This window comes from Hyperoodon ampullatus, assembly GCF_949752795.1.
Source record: "Hyperoodon ampullatus genome assembly, chromosome: 3".
Taxonomy (NCBI): domain Eukaryota; kingdom Metazoa; phylum Chordata; class Mammalia; order Artiodactyla; family Ziphiidae; genus Hyperoodon; species Hyperoodon ampullatus.
Genome location: NC_136916.1, coordinates 145,974,785 through 145,999,181, shown reverse-complemented (window position 1 = coordinate 145,999,181; position 24,397 = coordinate 145,974,785). Strand labels below are relative to the sequence as shown.

The window sequence follows — 24,397 nt, the reverse complement described above, 5'->3', positions numbered from 1 at the left end:
TTGGTCCAGACTCCAGATTAATGTTTCAAAGAGGAAAGAGATCCGTCAAGAGTTTTTGAGTCTATGGTCCCCGGAAAGAAGTGACGTTGATGCTCCTGTCACCTCAGCTGAGCATGCTAGCTGGTCTCGGTAAGGAAATTGACCCAATTTCCCAGGTTCTTCTGCCATCACCGTGCCCAGCCTGGCATCTGCCCAGTCCTCCTGGCCCGAGAGGTTGGCCGACTCTGCAAGTCTTGGAGAAGAATACTCTGTAGGTGTGACTGTCTCGTGCCATGAGCCAGCCTCATGAGAGGGTTGGGTGTGTGAAGATTTCTAGAAGGGTCAGGAGTATCAGAGCAGGGCAGGATTCGCAACAGCAGCCAGCCAGGACAATCCTGCAGGGCGGGCCTTCTCCTCGGTCCCCTTTCCTTATGGCGTGGGCTGGGCCTGATACACCTGTGCCTATTCCACCAGCTCTACTCCCACTGGATTCCCAGCAGCTCACAGCTGACGTTCCACAAGCGCTCAGCCGTTTTGTTATTCCGGGCCCTTGGAGACACCCAAGCCTTCTTGCAGTCACTGGAGGGCATAGAAAGGGGGTGAACATCCAGGAGTGAAAATGGACAGTCTGGAAAAGTTTATGTCATCTTCTTCAGAATATATTTTTAATGTGTAATAAAATACATTAGATAAAAAGAAACTAACTGTATTGAAATGCAGTTTTAAAATATTTCCTTTTCTTTTTTGTATTGACTTTTTAAAAATTTTAGTTTTATTGGAGTGTAGTTGATTTTCAATGTTGTGTTAGTTTCAGGTGTACCTCAAAGTGATTCAGTTACACATATACATATATTCATTCTTTTTTAGATTCTTTGCTCATATAGGTTATCACAGAATACTGAGTAGAGTTCCCCATGCTGTACAGTAAGTCCTTGAGGGTTATCTATCTTATATACAGTATAAAATATTTTAAAAACAATGTGTGGTATAGTAATGTGTTCTATTAGAAGGGCTAGCACTGGGTCTAATCACCACCAGATTTCAAGGTATTGGTGAGCAGAAGTGACATCCTGAGGTATCTGCAACAATTGCAATGTGACATGAAATTATTTATAGTTTTCTTGGGGACAAAGTCACCGGTATCACTACTACTGCAGTTCACTTCCTACATTCATAATCAAAGGAAATGGCAAATTTCAGACGGAGGTTAGTGAAACTAAAGATGAAATTATCTTTCCATCCAGGTTCGAAGACCCCTTAAATTCTATCCACAGACCCCTTGTGCGCCATGAACCCGACTAAGCACCGCTGTTTTGTTTTGGGGTGAGCAGGTGAGGGGGGCTGGGGCAGAGCACAGTGTTCATGGTGTTTTTCTTTAAATAGAAGTTTTGGACTTCCCTGGTGGCGCAGTGGTTAAGAATCCTCCTGCCAATGCAGGGGACACGGGTTCCAGCCCTGGTCCGGGAAGATCCCACATGCCGCGGAGCAACTAAGCCCATGTGCCACAACTACTGAGCCCACATGCCACAACTGCTGAAGCCTACACGCCTAGAGCCCGTGCTCTGCAACAGGGGAAGCCACTGCAATGAGAAGCTGGCGCACCGCAACGAAGAGTAGCCCCCGCTCACCACGACTAGGGAAAGCCCGTGCACAGCAATGAACATCCAACACAGCCTAAATAAAAATAAATAAATAAATAGAAGTTTTTCTCTAATTATAAAAGTCCTGTAGAGCACTTGGAAAATGTAGTACTGATAAAGAAGAAAAACCTATTATTTTATTTTGTCTTTTAAAGAAGAGTTTCTTTTTTTTTAATTAATTAATTAATTTGTTTGTTTTTATTTTTGGCTGTGTTGGGTCTTCGTTGCTGCACATGGGCTTTTCTCTAGTTGCAGTGAGCGGGCTTCTCATTGTCGTGGCTTCTCTTGTTGTGGAGCACGGCCTCTAGGCATGGAGGCTTCAGTAGTTGTGACATGTGGGCTCAGTAGTTGTGGCTCGTGGGCTCTTGAGTGCAGGCTCAGTAGTTGTGGCACACGGGCTTAGTTGCTCCATGACATGTGGGATCTTCCTGGACCAGGGCTCAAACCCGTGTCCCTTGCATTGGCAGGTGGATTCTTAACCACTGCGCCACCAGGGAAGCCCAAAAAACCTATTATTTAATTGCTTTCCTTACTCTCTTTTTTGCTCTGTTTGTGTATATATAGATATAAAGTCTTTCTCTTTCTTTTATATAAAACTGGGATCATGGGCTTCACTATGTCTTCAAAATCTGGTGTACATTTTACACGTACAGTATGTCCCAGATTGGACTAGCCATATCTCAAGTGCTCAGTAGCCATATATGGCTAGTGACAACCACGCTGAACAGCACGGCTCTAGAGCCAGACTGCCTGGGTTTAAATCCCAGGCCTACCACTTATAAACTATATGACCCTGAGCAAGCTAATTTTTCTGTGCCTTAGTTTCTTCATCTGTAAAATGGGGACAATAATACGATCTACCTTTCAGAGTTATGATGATTATATGAATTAATACACGTAAAACTTAGAAGAGTGCCAAACATGTTGTAAGAGCTCAAGCAACATTAGCTATGATCATTTATCCATTCCCCTATTGTTGGACACTGAGGCTATTTCCAATGCTTCACCTAATAAATGGTGTACCAGTGAACCATCTTGAACAAAGTGGGACAGAAAAGCAGACTGGGCTGGATCAAGTCATGGAATGGGAAGAGATGTAATCCTGGGCTTCCCTATATTCCCAGACTCTGATTGCCCATTGAGTTTGTGATAAACCTCAACACCAAAATGTCTATTTTTATGTTCCAACAGATAGTGCCAGTCTTCGCAGCTTTGGGAGACAGAGTTCACACTAGGAACAGGTGACTGCCCTGGAGTTTCGTGCTATGTGTCATTTAAAAATTCATGAAGGGGGGCTTCCCTGGTGGCGCAGTGGTTGGGAGTCTGCCTGCTGATGCAGGGGACACGGGTTCGGGCCCCGGTCCGGGAGGATCCCGCGTGCCATGGAGCGGCTGGGCCCGTGAGCCGTGGCCTCTGAGCCTGCGTGTCCAGAGCCTGTGCTCCACAATGGGAGAGGCCGTGGCAGTGAGAGGCCCGCGTACCGCAAAAAAAAAAAAAAATTCATGAAGGAAGTCAGTCAAAAGCTTCAAGGAAGAGAAAAAGGCTCTACAAAGGCTTACCTGGAAATGTGGCACACAGGTTTGAAACAGAGCCATAAAACCAACCTTTGCCATGTTTCAAATGTTTCCTTAGAAAAGTATGGTCTACTGGCCGGCCCAACGTGAACCTGGATTCCCCCTTCAGGCACAAACTTGGCCACTGGGGGCGCAAAGCCCAGGGAGTCCTATGCCTCCCCATGCACACAGGTGATGGGGAGAACGCATGCGGCCTCTGCGCACCTGAAGTACTTGCCGCTCAGGGGCTCCAAGCCCTCAGCCAGGGCGCAGTGCAGGCTGGTCTGGGCCCCCTCCCTCGTCGTCTTGAGGAAGGGGGAGAAGAGCTGCCAGAGCAGGCACAGCAGGAAGGAGTGTCGGACCAGTTCGGAGCGGACGATGCCTGGGTGCACTGCGTAGGTGGTGACCCCCGTGCCTAGGGCAATAAGGGCACAGTTAGACCAGAGACACACTCCGAGGCCGGGAAACAGCTCATCTCCTGCAGCAACATGCACGAGTGAGAAGGGACTTGGGAAACAGAACCCCAGTGTTCAGAAGACACCACCTCTAGCCAGGTAGAATCTCATGAGTAATTAATTGATCTTATCCAGAAAGATCTATAGCCTTCTCAGCCTTCTATGCTCCAAAAGGAATGCTTGGTTGAACATCCTTCTATTTTAGTGTCACCTTAATCTTTGGCTTAAATGGTATCTTTGGAATTTCTATTGGAGGGTCTTCGGGGCGGCAATCCTGTTAGAAGGTAGGAAGCTAGGACCTTGTTGTGAATTGCATTTGCCGGGCAAGCACATTTAATGAGGTGTAGATTGAGAGGTGTTGATGGAAATGATGAGAGTTAACATGCCCCCAAGACACCCCTGCTGTCTCCACTATTTTTAGTACTTATTACGTAGAAGGGCTGTGCTACATGTTTTATGTGTTATCTCATTTGACTCTCAAAGAGGTTCATGAGGTAGGTAATATTAAGAAGCCCATTTACAGCTGAGGAAACTGAGTTCTCATCACAGACAGGTTAAGTAAATTGCCCAAGGTCACACCTAGCTGGTTGCAGGGCCAAGGTCTGAACCTCGATATAGAGTAAAGAGCATAGACTTCTGAGCTAGATTGCCTGGATTTGAATGCTGGCTCACCTCGGAATTAATATATCTTGCTCAGGCAAGTTTCTCAAGATATCTGTACCTACCTCTTCTTTTGTAGGGAGGGGAAAAATGATAGCACCTACCTCATAGGAATAGTGTATTAAATGAGTTGAGACACAGATAGTATATGGCACACACAAACTCTCAATTATTGTTGTCATTATTAGTATTCATTTAAATGATTACCCTATTCTTCTACTTTCTGCATTCTGATAGTAAATACCATTTTCCCCAAACTCTGGCTTATTCACTGTAGCAAATGGTCCTCCAGATTCACAGATGTCAGTGTCAGAAGCTCAGCAAAAACTCCAGGGGAGCGCAGAATCATAGGATCAAGAGTGGCCTCACCTCATTTTACAGTTGAGGGGATGAAGTCAAGGAAGGTTAAAGGGACATGTTTGTATACACACGTGGCTACTATATGGTAGAGCAAGAACTCACACCCAAGTATCTGAAACCCTGACTCCAGGCAGTAAGTGGCGGCTCTGTAGCTCAGCTCACCCTGTAAACCTCAGCAAATGGCACAGTCCTCACTCCTTCACTTGCCATATAATCTTGGGCCAGCAGCTTCTTTGGACCTCAGTGTGGACCCATAAAATAGTGAAAACAATACCTACTCTGCCTGTTGCAAGAGGTTGTTGTGAAAAATCAGATGAGATGATAAATATGAAATAAGATGTGACAAAGCACATAAGGTTTATAGGTTCCTGACCTCTGTTCAGTTTTAAGCTTCCCAAGGTCAAGGACTCTGTTTTTACTCAGTTTTATAACCTCATTCTCCTAAGTGCACAGAGCTGCCACTGAAATGTGCACGTTTGACATCCTGACTTCAGAAGTTTCTGTGAACCTCTAATCTGGACTGAAGCCCCTGCTTTTCTGTCTTAACCCTGGCCCTTTCTCTAGACTTACCTTGGAGCCTCTTGGCCAGCTCACGAGTAAAGAGCACATTGGCCAGCTTGCTGTGGCAATAAGCAAAACCCCGGTTGTAGGACTTCTCACCCTGGAGGTCATGGAAGCGAATCTTGCCAGCGTGGTGGACCACTGATGACAGGTTCACCACCCGTGCAGGAGCGGACTCCTTCAGCTGCCCCAGGAGCAAGTGGGTGAGAAGGAAGTGGCCTGTGAGGAGAGCCAGCAGGGGAGATTCAAGAGTGGAACGGCAGCCTGGGCTCGGGGTGTGGGAGCTGATGTATGACAGGGCTTCATCACTAGCTCACTATCTTCTGGGTGTGAACATGTTGATACCATGAGTAACTTAGTGCTAATGGTCAGTCAGTCTGAGTTAGTGGAGTCCTCAAGGCAAGGGCCAGAGCTGTACTCCAGGTAAGGCAATATATACGTAATCTGTTGTTATTTGTTCCTCTGTCCTTGCCCCGGTCAGGAGCAACTGCTGGCTTCTGACATCCCTCGTCTGGTTACGATCACACAACTGTGGGCATGTACAGAAGGAAGGATGGAATAGTCAGGGGAAATAACTTTTGCCGAGGATCAGAGAACCTGTTCTGTGATCCCCTCACTAGAGCCATTGCCTCAAGCTCTGAACACTAGCCTCTCTCATACCTCAGGTCCTCAAGGTCTGCCTCCACGATGGACCAACCCTTGCTTGCTCGGTCCTCAGTTATAGATATGACCCCCCCTCCAGCCAAACACGGACTTCTGCACCCCCACTCCTGACCCTGCTTGGCAAGTCTTGCATTACCACAGTCCCATTCAAGAAGGACCTTCTTCTTCCTGGTATCTCCTAAGTTTGGGGTTTCTTAACAGTATGAGTAGGATGAGCTCTCTTTTTTGTACTGGTTAGGAGAGAGGTAGTGAAAGAAAAACCAATATCTCCAGTCTAGCAGAATCTTGGTCTCTATGAGGACCAGTGGAGATTCTCAGCACTGGTACAGGGTGATATCCCTACAGAGAACATGCTGGCATATGCCTCGCTTTTCACTCACTCTAAGATACTCACCCAGGTGGTTGACTCCCAGGTGGGTTTCAAAGCCATCAGCTGTCTTGGAATATGGGCACATCATCACTCCTGCATTGTTGATCAGAATATGAAGCTGCTTTTCCTCTAAAGAGCACAACCAAGGAGACCATGTGGTTAGCAAGGAGTCAGCTAGCTGCCAGTCCTGAGTGTTTGTTCCTTGCCTTTGGACCTATCTCAGTGATATTCAGTAGCCACTGTCATTGGGTTTCTAATTTTTTTAATATATATAAATGTATTTATTTATTTATTTATTTATGGCTAGGTTGGGTCTTTGTTGCTGCACACGGGCTTTCTTTAGTTGTGGCAAGCGGGGGCTACTCTTCATTGCGGTCTGTGGGCTTCTCATTGTGGTGGCTTCTCTTGTTGCGGAGCACGGCCTTTAGGTGCATAGGCTTCAGTAGTTGTGGCACACGGGCTCAGTAGCTGTGTCTCGCGGGCTCTAGAGCACAGGCTCAGTAGTTGTGGCTCACAGGCTTAGTTGCTCCGCGGCATGTGGGATCTTCCTGGACCAGGGCTCGAACCCGTGTCCCCCGCATTGGCAGGCGGATTCTTAACCACTGTGCCACCAGGAAAGTCCTGGGTTTCTAATTTTAGTTGCTGTTATCTTCCTGGACACCATTCATTCATTCATCCATTCATTCATCAAATGTGTACTTAGTACTGACTCTGAGCTGGGCTGGGCACTGGGCATACAGTGGTAAAATAAGACAGACATGGTTCCTGTCCCTCATGGATTTCATAGTCCTTGATAGAAGATGGTCATTTTCCAAGATACAGAAGAATATTTGCAGCAGCACAACTTCCTCTTGTGCTTATGGCCACAGAAATTTGATTCTCAGGATGAAAGAAGAGAGTGGCATCAGGGCCACACCTCGATGCCAAGGTACAAGCCCAGGCAGGGAGCTGTCACCTCCAACATTCCCACTGCTGAGGCAAGATGATAAGGATCCTGCCCAGCCTGTCCACCCACCATCCCCGTGCCAATTCCCTGCCCTGCTGGTTCGTGTGGCAGAACCTGTGCAGTGGAATCCATGATGGGTCCGATGTAAGGGTCAGAGTTGGTCCAGAGTGGAGCAGCCACTCCCACACCCAGCTTCCTGCCTTTCTAGCCAGTCCCCAGGGCCTCACCTGTCCGGAAGCCCTCAGCAAAGGCTCGGATGGATTTGGTATCAGATAGGTCCAGTTTCCGTACCAGCACCTGGGAGTTCTTTGTATCAGCTCGGATTTCACTGGCAGCAGACTCCCCCTTCAGTACATCTCGGCAGGCAATGTATACTCGGGCTCCTGGGGCCAAAACAAACAGACAGCAATGTGGTCAGACCCTGGGCGGAAGAAGAGTCTAGTAAGTGAGTTCTGGACTGGTGCACAGAGCATTCCCCGCACCATCCCTAAAGCAGTGAGTGGCTAAATTGCCGCTTCCAGATTCTCCTTGCTATCAGCTTAACCCCAGGCTGGGAACCCTGGTTTTTACACCCTGATATTTAACATGGCTTAGGATCTCCTTTTAGAATAACTGACCTGACCAATATTATACACGGACATCATTGTTTTCCTTACTTTATATAATAGAGAAGGAGCAGGAAGGAAGGAAAGTTTAAGTCACAGAGTAAGTTGGTGTCACAGCTGGACTTGAATCCCAGGTTCCTTGAGTTCCTGACCAGAATTTCTAAGCCCAGGAGGAAAGAAAAGGGAACGTGAGTAGAGTTCCTAGTGAGAAAGACAGGAGGTGCTGCCCTGTGGAAACGGAAAGGAAGGACTTGCCTCTGCGAGCAAGCTCTCTGGCTGTCTCCTTGCCGATGCCTGTGTTGGCACCGGTGATCACCACCACCTTCCCGGGAAGCTGCACATTTGTTCCACAGACCCCACCAGCAAAGAACTTCCTACAGGCAAGAGAAACAAAACATTTATGCACCATCCTTTCCACCCCCATACTGAGATACATAAAATCCACCCAGCCTCAAAGAGGGATTTCTTTTCATTGTTGTCAGGAGACTTAAAGAAGCTAATCTTCAGGGGACAGCGTCTCCCCAGTGGGCAAGGCAGTCTCCTGCTTATCAGCTCAGGTTGGGAGGTCACGTGCCCGGAAGCTACAAATGATCATCTGGGCAAATAGAATAAGTTCTCTTGAGCCAGGGCCAATGGTCCCTTGTTAAACAACAAAGATACCTCGCTCCTATCTCTAGAGGTTCCCAGAGGTCATCTTCCTTCTCTATCCTGCCCTAAAAACACGAGGGGGATGGGCATTAGTGGAATCAGTGGTCCTGAGCCCTCACCTTCAATAAGCATCATTGGTGAGTAGTAACTGATGAACAGCACCTCCAGGGTCCCATATAGAAATACGGCTCTTGGGCTGCCTCTCCAGTTTTAGAGAGCAAGAATATTCTGCCATCCCACTAGAGATTTCATACTCGCCATCAATGCACAGAGAGAAAACCTCCCTTGTTCAGACCTCTGTGCAGAGAGCCTCCTTTTACATAGAGTTGACTTGACAAGTTCCCAAAAATAGGACGGGAGGAAGTAAAACTAACATTACCTGAGCATCATCCAACTGCCAAGCACTAGGCTAGGCGTTTTCCAAGGGAATTTAATTCTCTCAACCACTCTGTTATTATCCCCACATTACAGTGGAGAAAGCTGAGGCTCAGAGAAGTTCAAGTCACTTGCTCATGGTGGCAAAATTGGAACCCAAACCCAGGTTTCTATGGCGGGACCTAGAGCAACACTCTGTCTCTGATATGTCCATTTAACCTTCTTTATCATCAATAATTTAAAAGTTCTCTACTCATAACACACATTTCTTTGACATCTCCAGAAATCCCACAGCAAAAGAGCCAACCCAAAACGTTAGTTGAGGGTAGTCTCAAAGGGAAGAGAATTTGTTCCCTTCCCCAGATGCCTGGTACTTAACAACTGAGTCCCTTGGCAATGACCACCCACCGTAACACAGCAGGGCCACCTTGACTAGGGACAGTGAAGAAAGGGAGACCTTCAGAGGAACCCAAGGGAATGGAGTGAAAGAGCAAGGACTCCCCCATAAAATGTCTGTCAAGCTACTTACCAGAGTCATCCACTCAGCCTTCCACTAGCATCAGAATTCAAACCCGCCCCTCCTCTCCCAGCCCCAGGTGCTTCCTTCTCGTTTTCCACCACAGTATTCATAACTACCTCCTTCCTTCCTGCTTTTCCTGCCTTGACTTTCTCTCCCTTGGCCTCCATCCCTTTCTCTTCCTTCAGCAGCTATGAACTCATCTTCTTACAAGCTCCGTGGCTCCCAATTCAGGGCTTTGTAAACTATTGAATGAGTTACTGAATTAAGACAAACCTGATGGATGGAGCTGTCACATACAGGAAAGAAAGGAAGGAGGTGAGCAGTCCCAAGAAAACCAGCATCTTTTCAACTTCTTTAGTTGCTGCTGCTTTACCAAGAGCAACTTTGACTCCAACTCTGGCTCGGGCTTCTCCTGGTCTGGCTCCAACTCTTGGCTGCTTCTTGCTGCTTCTCTTTCCTCCAGCTCCTCTCGCTCCTGGGTGTTCAGCAACAGCCTGGCTCTAAGCGTAGCCCAGAATCCTATTTAAATCCGAGAGCTGTCAGAGCACAGCCTGCTGGGAGATGTAGTCCTGGGAGAGAAGGATGGAGAAAACAGCAGAGCCTCACACTTACTGGCAAAGAGAATGAGGGGAGATGGAGAACTGCCCCTAACTTTCCCACCCTCAGTCATTTCTCTTATCTAGGGAATGTGTTCCCTCCACCACCCTGACCTCCACTCCTGCAAAATAGAATACTTTTAACTTTAGCAGCAGACCCCATGATACTTGAAATACAGTGTGATTAAAATAGACAGACAAGGAAGAAACCCCCAGAAGAGAGGTGAGAGAATTCAGGAGAGTGTTTCCCTTGGTGGGGAAGGGGTAGAGACTGGAGTGGGGTATGTTGGGATCTCCTGGGGGGGCGGGTAGTGTTCTGTTCTTTGGGGGGGGTTGCTATTACACAGGTGTGCTCACTTTGTGAAACTTCACTGAGTCACACACTTGATTTGTGCACTTGACTGTGTTTTATGTTCTGTTTCAATGAAGTTAACACACACATGTATTGTACATGCCAAAGAAAAGGTATAGTGTTTCAGTGCATGGGCTCTTAGCATGGACTTCCTGGTTCAAATCTCAGCTGAACTGCTTACCAGATGGGTGGCCCTGGGCAAGTTACTAAACCTCTCTGTTAACTCACTTGCATAATGGCATGATAAAATATACACCTACCTTTTTAAGTATTAAATTAATTAAATAGGTAGGAAATTTGAGACGGAGACTAGCACATAGTAGACACGGTATAAGAGCTGGATGTTCAGGGACTTCTCTGGTGGCGCAGTGCTTAAGAGTCCGCCTGCCAATGCAGGGGACACCTGTTCAAGCCCTGGTCTGGGAAGATCCCACATGCTGTGAAGCAGCTAAGCCTGTGTGCCACAACTACTGAGCCTGCACTCTAGAGCCCGCAACCCACAACTACTGAAGCCCACACGCCACAACTACTGAGGCCCGGGCACCTAGAGCCCATGCTCTGCAACAAGAGAAGCCCCTGCAATGAGAAGCCCGCGCACCACAACGAAGAGTAGCCCCCACTCGCCGCAACTAAAGCCCGCACGCAGCAACGAAGACTCAAAGAAGCCAAAACATAAATAAATTTTAAAAAAAGAAAAAGAAAAAGAGTTGGCTGTTTGAGCTTCCCTGGTGGTCCAGTGGTTAATACTCTGCACCTCCACTGCAGGGGGCACAGTTTCCCTGGTCAGGGAACTAAGATCCCTGGTCTGGGAACTAAGATCCTGCATGCTGTGCAGCAAGGCCAAATATATATATATATATAGAGAGAGTTGGCTGTTATGATTAGCTGTATTGATTTCTGTCCTACTTGCTTTATTCAAGGGTTTAGTGTAGAAAAGGGAGAGGTAATGAATGCAGGTGATGTTTCAGTTGAATGCTATTAAAGATGAGGGGAAAGAGAGAAACAAACCAAGCAGAAACTCTCAGCGCCCTCTGGAGGTGTGTGAGGGGATGGGAGGAGGATATGTAGGGTTCACAGCCTTTGCTCACTCAGTAGTCCTCTCCTGGACATGACTCCAAGAGTCATGCCCCAGATCTGCTCCTTCCTGCAAAGCTAGAGGAGGCTCCAAGAAGACACGAGTGATGAAAGAAGACTCCTGTAGCAGGCAGGTGCTCACTCCTTCGTTCATTGATTCATCCATCCATTTAACATACACTTACTGAGCATTTCCTGGTTCCATTCCTGCCCCTTGCAAATCCCAAGAACCTGATGAACAGAAAAAGGAGTAGTCAGGTCATTCCCAAGGGGAATCCCTCTTGACTCCCAGGTTGCCTCTCCCATCTCTTCCCGCTTCTCCTGCTCTGGGTCCAGTTCACTGCAGCAATGTCAGCTGCAAATACTGCAAAGTCCCAGAAGCCCCTGAGGGGAACTTTCTGCTGGTGCTCCCCGATGCCTTCCTCCTAGTGGATGTCTGCTGGGCAGACATTCTTTTTTTTTTTTTTTTTTTTTTTTTTTTGCTGTACGCGGGCCTCTCACTGTTGTGGCCTCTCCCATTGTGGAGCACAGGCTCCGGACACTCAAGCCCAGCAGCCATGGCTCACAGACCCAGCCGCTCCCGGCATGTGGGACCTTCCCGGACCGGGGCACGAACCCATGTCCCCTGCATCGGCAGGCGGACTCTCAACCACTGCACCACCAGGGAAGCCCTGGGCAGACATTCTTAAACTCAGTGAATACACACTTAAAATTTGTGCACTTCACTGTATTTCACCCAGCACAACCAAATAAATAAATAAAATAGATATTTAAAATTTTTAAAAAGATATATTGTACAACACAGTGAATATAGCCAATATTTTATAACTATAAATGGAGTATAAGTTTTAAAAATTGTGAATCACTATATTGTACACCTGTAACATATAATATTGTACATCAACTGTACTTGAATAAAATAAAAAATAAAATTTAAAAAATCTAATTGCCACAAAGATCACAAAGTCCAGAATATTATATTTTTATTAACTAACTGCCTGACATGCTTAATAATATTTTTTTCTCACTTTTTTGGCTGCATAGTTCTGATGGCCTCTTGCTGTGACAATGATTTTGTAAATATCATTTTCCATAGACAGAAATAAAAGATAATTCAGCCTTACCTCTATCATGGATGATCAAATTTGTTTAAAAAAATTTTTATGTTTAAGGGTTACAGAAAAGTTGCAAAAATAGTACTGAAAGATCCCATGTACCCTTCACACAGCTTCCTCTAATGTTAACATCTTAAATAATTTTAGTACAATGATTAAAACTAGGAAATTAACATTTGTATAATAATATTAAGTAAACTGAAGGACTTACTGTATTTTCACCAGTTTTTCCACTAATGTTCTATTTCTTGAACAGGATCTAACTCAGGACCCTACACTGCATTTAGTTGTTAGGTACAATGGCACGTTTGAAGAGTATTGGCCAGTTATTTTGTAGGATGTCTCTAAATTTGGGTTTTCTGATGTTTTCTCATGCTTAGATTGAGGTTTTATTCAAATTTGTTTTGAATTATTGATAGTTGCATAAATTATGTGCTTTCATACACAGTCACATACACTTGTGGTTTGTAGTATTGCCGCCCTAGAAACAGAAATTCTGATCAATTATTTTTCATGTATTCACACCAAAAAAACAAGAAAAAATGGTACATTTGTAATTGTATATGCTGCATTATTGAATAATTTCCATTTTGACCAGGGATTTATGAGAACAAAACAGTCCACATTCCACTTACCTTTTACACTTCTGATGATTGGAAGAATTTTCCACTGATTTGCTTCTAGCTCCATACATTTCAAATCTTATTACTGGTGTCCTATCCACATACTTACAGTGCTGGGCACCATCGGACCACATTCATACGATGATATGACATCTGGCTCCCCTACACCCACCCCTAACAATCAACATGGAGATTTCTTTTCAGAGCAGTGAAAAGCAAAACATAAGTTTAAGGTCTCATCAATTCACTCTGCCACATTTATTTTAACAATCCTTGATCACTGTGTTACATTTTATTGATAAGATGTAATCGAATGTTAGTGAAATCATCCCATCTTTTGATTTTACATAAAGTTGGCTTAGATCCCTTTCCTATATCTATTGGGAAGACCAACAATCAATCTCCCAAAGATTTCTGTGAATTCACACATTGTGTGATTTTTCCAAGATTTGGGAAAATGGAGGGGGTTTATAATTCAGCAACATAATTGACTTAATACTAAACTTTAAACAGCCCTTTCTTAAAACCCTTTGGTTACCCTGACACTGAAAAATTTTCACTGGTTACTTTTATCTGTAAACTCTAGTTCCTGACATGTTTCTTACTAATACTACTCTTCTTTTCTTCCTCCCCTCCCCCTCTTCTTCTTTTCCTCCCTCTCCTCCCCCCTCCCCCTCCTCCTCCTCCTCCCCCTCCTCCTCCTTCTTGTTTTCTTGAGGCACAACTGACAAATAAAATTGTAAGATTTTTTAAATTTTATTTTATTGAAGTATAGTTGATTTAAAGTGTTAGTTTCAAGTATACAGCACAGATATTATTATACAAACCCACACACATATGTGTGTTGTGTATATATATATGTATATATATATTCTTTTTCAGATTCTTTTCCCTTACAGGTTATTACAAAATATTGAGTATAACTCCCTGTGTATACAGTAGGTCCTTGTTGGTTCTCTATTTTATATATAGTAGTGTGAAAATTGTAAGATATTTAAAGTATGCAATGTGATGATTAGTTAGCTCTCTTCTTTAGGGAGTCTTATCTTTGTTCCTTTTTGACTATTCACCCAAACCCCCAAATTCCTTTATCTTCTCATGCAAGGCAGTTTAGCTATTTCTTTATTAAACTGTCTCCATTGGGTACCTGTTGCCTTCCTAAAAGTGTTATAAATGTTTCTTTTCCCAAACCAAGAGAGTTATCACCTCCAAGAGAAGCTATATTTTCCAGTTTTTAAATGTCTTTTCATCCTACTTCTTACCTAGAATAAATAGTAATAAAACAAAATTTGTACCACTTTGTAACCATGATGCATAGCAAGAGGGAGGAGAGCATGAGAGTTAGACCCACAGGTTGCGGGGCCAGATTTCCTGGGTCAAAATCCTGACTTTCCTCAATAATAAAAAGATAAATAACCCAACTGAAAATGGGCAAAGGATCAGAGTGGACATTTCTCCAAGGATACGTACCTAAAAATAACATGGCCAATAAGTACATGGAAAGATGTTCAGCATCATTAGTCATCAGAGGAGTGCAAATCAAAAGCCCCACAAAGAGGGGCTTTCCTGGTGGCGCAGTGGTTGAGAGTCCACCTGCCGATGCAGGGGACACGGGTTCGTGCCCCGGTCCGGGAAGATTCCACATGCCGCGGAGCGGCTGGGCTCGTGAGCCATGGCCGCTGAGCCTGCGCTTCCGGAGCCTGTGCTCCGCAACGGGAGAGGCCACAACGGTGAGAGGCCCGCGTACCGCAAAAAAAAAAAAAAAAACCACAAAGAGATACTACTTCATACCCACTTGGATGACTAAAATCAATACACAGATGATAACAAGTATTGGCAAGGATGTAGAGAAACTGGCAACATACACTGCTGATACGAATGTAAAATAGCTTCTTTGGCAAGCAGTCTGGTAGCTCCTCAAACAATTAAACATAGTGTTAATATACGATCTAGCAATTTCATTCCTAGGTATGTCTACAAAATAAATAAAAATATATATCTACACAGAGACTTGTTCACAAATGTTTATAGTAGCATTATTCATAGTGGCCCCAAAGTGGAAATAACCTAAACTGTGCATCAACTGATGAACGGATTAAGAAAATATGGTATGTCTGTACAATGAATTATTCTCAGCCATAAAAAGGAATAAAGCACTAATATGTACTACAATGTGGAAGAATCTTCAAAACATTATGCTATGTGAAGAAGCCAGACACAAACAGCCACATATTGTATGATTCCATTTTTATGAAATCTCTAAAGGCAGACCCATAGAGAGAGAAACTAGATTAGTTGCTGGCAGTAGCTGAGGAGAGGAAGGAATAGGGAGTGATTGGCAAAGGGTATAAAGTTTCTTTTGGGGATGATGAAAGTGTTATGAAATTAGACAGTGGTAATGATTGTACAGCCTTGTGAATATAATAAAAACCACTGCATTGTTTACTTTAAAAGGATGAATATTGTCGTATGTTAATTACAGCTCAATAAAAATTAATGGATTGATATTAAAATTTTTTTTTTTTTTTTCTCGATAAACGGTCCTCTCACTGTTGTGGCCTCTCCCATTGCGGAGCACAGGCTCCGGACGCGCAGGCCCAGTGGCCACGGCTCACGGGCTGAGCCGCCCCGCGGCATGTGGGATCTTCCCGGACCGGGGCACGAACCCACATCCCCTGCATCGGCAGGTGGACTCTCAACCACTGCGCCACCAGGGAAGCCCGATATTAAAATTTTTTAAACGATGCCCTCACACATATTTTGAATGATAACGATTTCAGTAATTTTACAGAAATACCAAAAGAATAATTTCACTTGTAAAATATCCTTCTAGATCCTGAGCAAGAGCACAGTTTAAAGATGGCATACACTGTGGTTGCTGGGAAGGGGGGGCGGTGTGTGGGGAGGGTCGGATTGGGAATTGTGGAACTAGCAGATGCAAACTATTATATATGGAATGGATAAAAAACAAGGTCCTATGTATAGCATAGGGAACTATATTCAATATCCTGTAATAAACCATAATGGAAAAGAAAGAAAAATAAAGATGGCATACATTCTCTTGGTCTCTTGACAATTGGAGAGGTAGGTTTATGTGCCCCTCCTCTCTCTGAATCTTGGTGGGCTCTGTGTGACTGTAGCGTGACTTCTCTGACCAATAGACTACATGGAAGTGATGTTGTGCCAGTTTCCAAGCCCAGAAGTTAAGAAATTTTCTATCTCTTAAATATCATTCCTCGAGTTCTGTCATTTTGGAAGAAGTTGAACAAGCCTGCTGGAAAGACCACGGAGATGCCCTGAGTCTATATGGAGAGGGAGAGTGGTCCATCTGAGTTCAGCTTCTAGCTATCCTCCCGAGATTCAAGACATGTGAGGGGAAGCCTTCTTGGACCAACCCAGACATCATCTGGATTACCCCATGGAGTAATTCCAGTCAACGCCACATGCAGGGGAAGAAACACCTAGATGAACCCTGCTTGAGTTTCTGACCCACAGATCGTGAACATTATAAAATAAATTCTATTTAATCTTTATGTGTGGGTGGATTGTTACATATATAGTGTGTTACAAAACTATAGATAACTGAAAAAACAACTTAAGAGAACTATCCTGGAGAATTCTTGCTAAGCCTGTATTTGCAAAATAATTTCCTTAAGCAATAGAAAGTAATAGATAGTCTTACTAATGAAATCTTACTCTGTACGGATTTATCTTTTAAATGAAAGCTTGGAAGAGACAAAGAAAATGATATGCCATAGATCACTTCTATCCTGAACCCAGTATGTGGACTGGGTCATCTCCAAACATTGATTGAGCATGATAATGGAGCAAATTAATGAATATGCATGTTAGACAACTTTGCTGTTAACCATTGATTTGTCCTGGCACCAACCTCCCCAGGAGCATGGTTTTCTCTAACAGCACCTGTGAGATTGGATGTAGGCATAAAGAAGGGTGGTGTCAGGCTTCCCTGGTGGCGCAGTGGTTGAGAGTCCGCCTGCTGATGCAGGGAACACGGGTTCGTGTCCCGGTCTGGGAAGATCCCACATGCCGCGGAGCAGCTGGGCCCGTGAGCCATGGCCGCTGAGCCTGTGCGTCCGGAGTCTGTGCTCCGCAACGGGAGACACCACAACAGTGAGAGGCCCGCATACCGGAAAAAAAAAAAGGGTGGTGTCATCCACTAGATTCAAGGCACACACAGGAAGAGGCCAGGAAAGCCAAAGGCAGAGGTCTGGCAGGTAGCTGGAAATATAGGTCTGGAGCTCAGAGAAGTGTGGGCGGGAGAAATTGGTTTATTGAGCATTACAATTTGTTTGGGAGGACAGCAGCTGGGCATAAATCCAATGATCTCATTCTGCCTAAAACCTTTCACAGGCTTGATTTCAGGATAAAGTTCGAACTCTAGCTTGGCACACAGGCCCTTCATGGTCTGAATGTTGCCTGTCTCTGACCTGATCTACCATCCCTCACCCATCCCCACCCTTTGATCTAGACTCATTCACGTTCTTAGAACACTGTGAGCTCCATCACACCATGTGCTTTCAAACCCATACCTGGTATGCTTTGATCACCCCTCCACCCCATCTACTGGCTCACTTGGCTCAACGGCCCCTCCTCCTGGCCTCTCGACTATCCCTTTCCTTCATCAGCTGGAGTTTCGTTTGCCTTCCCCAGGAGTGCTCCACTTCACTACTTGCAAACGCCCTGTGCTATTTGTACAACAGCCCTTATCACAGTGCATGCACACTGACAGTTTTCTTGGTTGTTGAAAGAACAAACGTACCACACTGCACACAGAGTTGCTAAATGAACATTCCCAAACATAAACCCATTGGTCTTCTCCCTGACCCAAGCCCACAATCCTCTCCCCTCCACACTTCTCACCGGAATTCCATTTTCATGAATAATAAACACCCTCACATCTTCAGCCTTTGTATCTCTAATGTACCCCCAATTCCCGGCCTCAACTGAGAACTGGCTGTGTCCTGTGGACACCTCTTTGCCTGCAGTTTCTGAAGTGGAGGCTGTTTATTCTCCCGTATCCCACATGCCTCAGCTTCCCGGGGGCAAGGTATCACTGTCCTCTCCACAGCCCACCCCCACTTCCAGACCCTTTCTCCATCCTGACATGAAACACCTGCTCCTTTGAGCCTCAAGTCATGAGGCTCCTCCTCTCTGACCCTGTCCTGGATTTACTTCCCTCCCATGTCTCTTTTTTCACGGATGATTTTGGTGCCTGGTTCTCAGCCTTCTCATCCTAACACTGCCATCATCCAGGTGACTTAATTATCTTCATAGATGTGCCAGCAACTCCCTGGACCTTCAGGCCCTTGACCTCCTCCTCATCAGAAACCTCCTCTACCTCATTCCACCCCTCAGCCTGTCAACACCTGGAACCATCCACCTCTAAAATCCTGCATTCAGACAACCCCACCACAGCACCTCCTATTCATCTAGCTCTCCTGTGGCACGAATCCCAATGTAGCAGTTATTTAACCCCAGGAGGACCTCCAGACCACCCTAAGGCCCTGCTGTCATCACTTCCTTTTTTATCCAACTGAGATTTCATACTCGTCATTTCAATCGTTCCCTTGCCAATATCCTCAGCCCCCTGACCCCCTTGTCTTTCTGCCCTGAGAGCCTGAAAACCCCAACTCTGGATGAACCCATGCGTTGGTCCTCTTTGTGCAGCTGGCTGATGAGAGCTGCTAGAGACAAATCACATCACCTTGCATGTTGATGCCATTATAAGTACATAGCCACCAACGTCACCTAGGGTTTCCAATGAAACTGTCCATCTTTTTTTATTTCACTAATTGCCACCAACCTAATCTCCACAAAGATTATTCCAAACCTTCACTATCCCTCTTAAACTCCTTGCCTCAATTTCAACGTGTATCCTGACCTCTTAACACACACACACACACACACACACACACACACAAATAGGGACCACCAGAAGGAATATTCTGCTACCAAGTTTAGAACTCTATTTGAATTCATGCTCATCACATTTTCCTTTCCTCCTGAAGTGAATCTGTCTCTAGCCCATCATCTCCTGCTTTCTCAGGGACCTTACTCTATCATTTATCTCCTATCTCCCCTTTATCTTTAACTTTTTCCTTTGTGCTCTTTAAAAATGCTCCTACCAGGGAATTCCCTGGTGGTTCAGTGGTTAGGACTCCACACTCTCACTATCGAGGGCCTGGGTTCAATCTCTGGTCAGGGAACTAATCCCATAAGCCGCGTGGTGTGGCCAAAAAAATAAAATTAAATAAATAAAAATGCTCCTACCTTCCCACCTCCTCTTCCTGATACTAAACTCTTTTCTCCTCCCCAGCCTGAAAACATTGGCTACATCTTCTAACTTTCTGCTCACCCCACAGCCTCCTCCCATCAGGCTCCCACCCAACCACTTCTCTGAAGCTGTTTTCCCCAAAGTCACCAATGACTGATACAGTGCTGAATCTAGTGGACACGTCTCAGTTCTTTGTTGCCTGACTTCTCAGTAGCATGGCACACTTGATCAATACCTACTTCTATTTTTCACAGTTTTATTGAGGTATAATTTATATGCACATGTTAAAAGTATACAATTTAATGAGTTTTCACATTACCATACACTCATCACACAGTCTGTCACCACCGTCAAGACAATAAACAAGTTCATCACTCCAAAAGCTTCCTCATTCCCCTTGGTAAAACCCTCCCATTCCTCTCCACTTCCCCCCATCCCCGGGAAGCCACTGGTCTGCTTTCTATCACTGCAGTCTATAACCTACAGTTGGCGTTTTCTAGGATTTTATACAAATGGAATCATTTTGGTCTGGCTTCTTTTACTTAACGTAGTTACTTTGAGATTCCTTCAGGCTGTTGAGTGCACTGAAAGTCTATTCCTTCCTTTTTTTTTTTTTTTTTTTTGCAGTACGCGGGCCTCTCATTGTTGTGGCCTCTCCCGTTGTGGAGCACAGGCTCTGGACGCACAGGCTCAGCGGCCATGGCTCGCGGGCCCAGCCGCTCCGCGGCATGTGGGATCTTCCCGGACTAGGGCACGAACCCGTGTCCCCTGCATCGGCAGGCGGACTCTCAACCACTGCACCACCAGGGAAGCCCGTCTATTCCTTCTTATTGCTGAGTAGTATTCATTGTGTGGATGTATTACAATTTGTTTAGCCATTCACCTGTTGATGGACACTTGGGTTGTTTCCTATTTTTTTATTATAACAGAGTCTATGATCATTCACATACAAGTCTTTGAATGAATAAACTTCCATTTCTCTTGGGAAATTACCTAAGAGTCATATGATAGATGTATGTTTACTCTCATTTAACTATTTGAGAAATTGCCAAACTGTTTTCCAAGGTAGTTGTATAATTTTGTATTCTCAGAAGGAGTGTATAAGAGTTCCAGTTGCTCCACATTCTCATCAGTGCTTGATATGGTCAGTCTTTTTTATTTTAACCATTATAGTAGGTATGTAGTGGCATTTTATTGTGGTTTTAATTTGTATTTCCCTAAGGACTAGTGATATTGAGCACTTTAAAAATGTACTCATTTGCCATCTATATATCTTTTCTTCCTTCCTTCTTTCTTTCTTCCTTTCTTTCTTTCTTTCTTTCTTTCTTTCTTTCTTTTCTTTCTTTCTTTCTTTCTTTCTTTCTTTCTTTCTTTCTTTCTTTCTTTCTTTCTTCCTTCCTTCCTTCCTTCCTTCCTTCCTTCCTTCCTTCCTTCCTGTCTTTCATTTTTGGCTGTGTCTGGTCTTAGTTGCGGCACACAGGATCTTTGTTGTGGCGCACGAACTCTTCATTGTGGTGCATGGGCTTCTCTCTCTAGTTGCGGCACGTGGGCTCAGTAGTTGCAGTGCTTGGGCTCAATAGTTGTGGCACACAGGCTCTCTAGTTGTGGCCCCCGGGCTTAGTTGTTCCTCAGCATGTGGGATCCTAGTTCCCCAACCAGGGATGGAACTCGCATCTCCTGCATTGTAAGGCAGATTTTTAACCACTGGACCACTAGGGAAGTCCCTATGTATCTTCTTTGTTGAAGTATCTGTTCAAATCACTTGACCATTTAAAAAGTTGGGTTGTTTTCTTAATCGTGAGTTTGGGGAGTTTTTAAAATATATATTCTGACTACAAGTCCTTTATCAAATATGTGATTTGCAAATATTTTCTCCCAGTCTTTATTTTTCAAAGAACAGAAGTTATTAATTTGGATGAAGTCTAACTTAATTTGTTCTTCTATGGATCATGCTTTTGGTGTTGTACCCACTTCTTTAAATGCCTTTATAATGCATTCTATTACACCACATCCTCTGGGTTCCCTCTGGTGTCAGTTATCAATTTATTGCCTTTCAGCTCCAATTCATCCTTTTTTCCTGCTTTATGAGAGTGGAAAATGACCCTTCTATTTTCTATATTCTCTTCTTTGGCATCTGGCACGATATTAAGCTTTGTCAATAGATGGCACTGGAGAGACACTGCGGAAGGAAAGGGGCTTGCTTTCTGGTTCTGTTGCGCTAGCTCTGCAGGCTTCTGCAGCAGGCTTGGCTCCCGCGGTGCCAGGCTCCTGTGGTCCACGCAGCTTCTGCACCATCAAGTGCCTGGCTCCATCGGCATTCAGTGGCCGGCAGCGTCCCCCAGCAACCCTCCCCTCAGGTGGTTTTGTAGCAGAGTGCCTCCAGTGAGACACTTCCCTGTGGACAGCTTTCCCTAGCACAGTGGATTTCCAGCAAATTTCAGTGGTGCAGCAGACAGTGACTTCTCTGCCATTCAGAGTGCTATACTCTCCAGCAAGCCCTGGGCTTCAGTCTGGGAGTAGAAGGGGTCTTTTCCTAGGGAGCTCCATCTCAGCCCCAGATAGGGGCTATTGTATATTATGTTGTATTATTTATAGTATATCTGTATTAAAAATTTTAATTATATCTATTTTTTATTTTATCTGTTCTTTTAGCCTTTAGAGTTCTTTTTTTTTTTTTTTGTCACGCCACACAGCTTGTGGGATCTTAGTTCTCCAACCAGGGATTGAACCTGGGCCCTTGGCAGTGAAAGCGGGGAGTCCTAACCACTGGACTGCCAGGGAATTCCCTAGAGTCCTCTTTACTTCTTACTAGCCCACTGGTTGGCAAACTGTGACCCACAGGCCAAATTCAGTCCACTGCCTGTTTGTGTAAATAAAGTTTTATTGGAACACAGCCATGCTCATTCATTTACATACTGTCTATGGCTGTTTTCATGTTACAGTAGCAGAGTTGGTAGCTGCAACAGAGATGGCCCCCAAAGCCTAAAATATTTACTTTTCTTTATAAGAAAAGTTTAATCACTCCTGTACAAGCCAGTTCCTCATTATTCCAATCCCCTGTTATGGTTAATAATTCTTCACATTAAAATTTCCCTGTTTAAATTTACTGTGTGGTTTCTCTAACCTGCTCAGACCCAGGCTAATACATCTCCAACCTCTCTGTCCCCGTTTCACAGTCCATTTTCAGTCTTACCTTTCTCTACTTATCCCATAATTTGAGTGCTCCTCAAGGTCCTCCTCTGCACTTTCTCTAACTTCCTCTCCAAGTGACTCTTCTGCTTACCCATCTTCAGTCATCAATTTTGTGGAATTAACTAAAGAAACCTCAGCTACAATTGGAGTGGGACAGCTCTCATGCCCAGCCATGCATCATCAATTACTCAAAACAGGAAGAGATGTTTGCCTATATCTCCCACAGGAAAGTGTTGCCTACATCACTATCCAGCAGGAAGAAGAAAACTCTCCACTGCATACAGTCCGGCCAATCAGACTTTAGCAGCCCAACCAATGAGAAGCCTCCATACTTTGGATTCCCAGCTTTCTCCAATGGACTCTTTGATTATCACAGTCCCTCCCACCCCCCCACCCCCGCCCCACCTTTTGCTATAAAAGCAAGCTCCCCTTCCTTGTTCTCTGGATTTGCCCATGGGCCACCATAGTTTGCATATTTTGAATTGCGGGTTCCTATGGCTATTTCTGAATAAACTCGCTTTTGCTTGTAAATAACTCCCTATTACATTATTAAAATTGACAGGTTTAACCAATTGTTTTTAATCTGGGTTCTATGGATGAAATTGCATGCAAATTTTGCATAGATGCCCAAATGTGCATATGTATAAGAAGAAGTTCTCCAGCCTCATCTTTTGGCAACACGGCTCAGTCGTTAAGGGCACACACGATGGATATAACCTGCTTAAGTTTGAATCCCAGCTCTGCCACTATGTCCTGGGCTAACGTATTTAACCTTGTTGTTGTTTCAGTTTCCTTGTCTGTGAAATAGGGAAAATCATAGTACCTACCTCATAGAGTTGTTATGAGAGTCAAGGTAGTTAATAGATATAAAGCACTTGGGCAGGGCCTGGCACATAATAAGCACTATATAAGCACTGGCTGTATTGCCATTTCTGGCACTGCCCCAGCCCCTGTGCCTCAACTAGACCAGTGTTTTCCATTGTTCTAGTGGCCCCTGTTTTAACTCTGCACCGTCAAGTGCACTCACTCAAGTCCTCTGCTCAGAGCACTCTTGCCTATATGTTGCTTGCCCACTAACTCCTGACCTTCCTCAGGCCTCAGCTCAAATGTTATTTCCTCAAATAAGCCTTCCTGATTTCCAGACCAGGAGAGGTCTCCTGCTATGACCTCCCAAAGCTTTCTCTATTTTCCCTCATAACCCTCATCACAATTTATTCACAGTGATCACTTGTTGCAGAGGTAATTTCTCCCTTGTACTAGGCTCCTTGCTGGACCTCAGCACAGTGCCTAGTACATTGTAGGAATGCCATAAACATTCGTCAAATAAATGTGTGAATGAATAAGGAACAAAACATGGAAAAGGCTTTTAATACAGGTGTAAAACTCTATTCAAATATTAGGTAACCCAATAATGAGCGTGTGACAAAATCTGATGACTTAGGTAATATAATGTTAAATCAGTAGAAATTTGTATTGTGTGAAGGAAACCCTCTCCTCTCCAACTGCTATAAAATATATTGGTTCAAATTGAGCTTGGAATATGTGTCTTTCAATCAAATGGAAATGAATTATCCAGAAGAACCAGAATACATTACTGTGTGCAGTCAGGGACCACAGACAAATAATGACTTAAAACATTCCCCACCTTCACCCCCAAGGAAACGAGACATAGTCCTCAGATGGCAGACTGAAAGGAGTGACTGACCAGGGAAGCTGCTTGTTCCCAGAGAATTTCCATGGCTTTAATTCAAGACAGGATTAAATACTTTCATGAGTAGGCAAAACCAACTGTGCTAATTTGAGAAATCCAGT

General features: G+C 44.6%; 1 protein-coding gene across 2 annotated transcripts; it reads right to left on the bottom strand.

Moving 5' to 3' along the window:
• Positions 1–455: 455 nt before the first annotated feature.
• Positions 456–9,676, bottom strand: RDH12 (retinol dehydrogenase 12; the record flags this gene model as incomplete). Of its 2 annotated transcripts, none has more annotated exons than XM_079701132.1 (7): positions 456–558; positions 3,398–3,587; positions 5,218–5,427; positions 6,266–6,370; positions 7,415–7,570; positions 8,048–8,166; positions 9,609–9,676. In XM_079701132.1, the coding sequence occupies 7 exons, from the start codon at positions 9,674–9,676 to the stop codon at positions 456–458; spliced, it is 951 nt and encodes a 316-aa protein (XP_079557258.1). The 2 variants fall into 2 exon arrangements, with proteins under 2 accessions (XP_079557258.1, XP_079557259.1); XM_079701133.1 differs by having other exon boundaries at positions 6,266–6,334.
• Between the last annotated feature and the right edge of the window lie 14,721 nt (positions 9,677–24,397).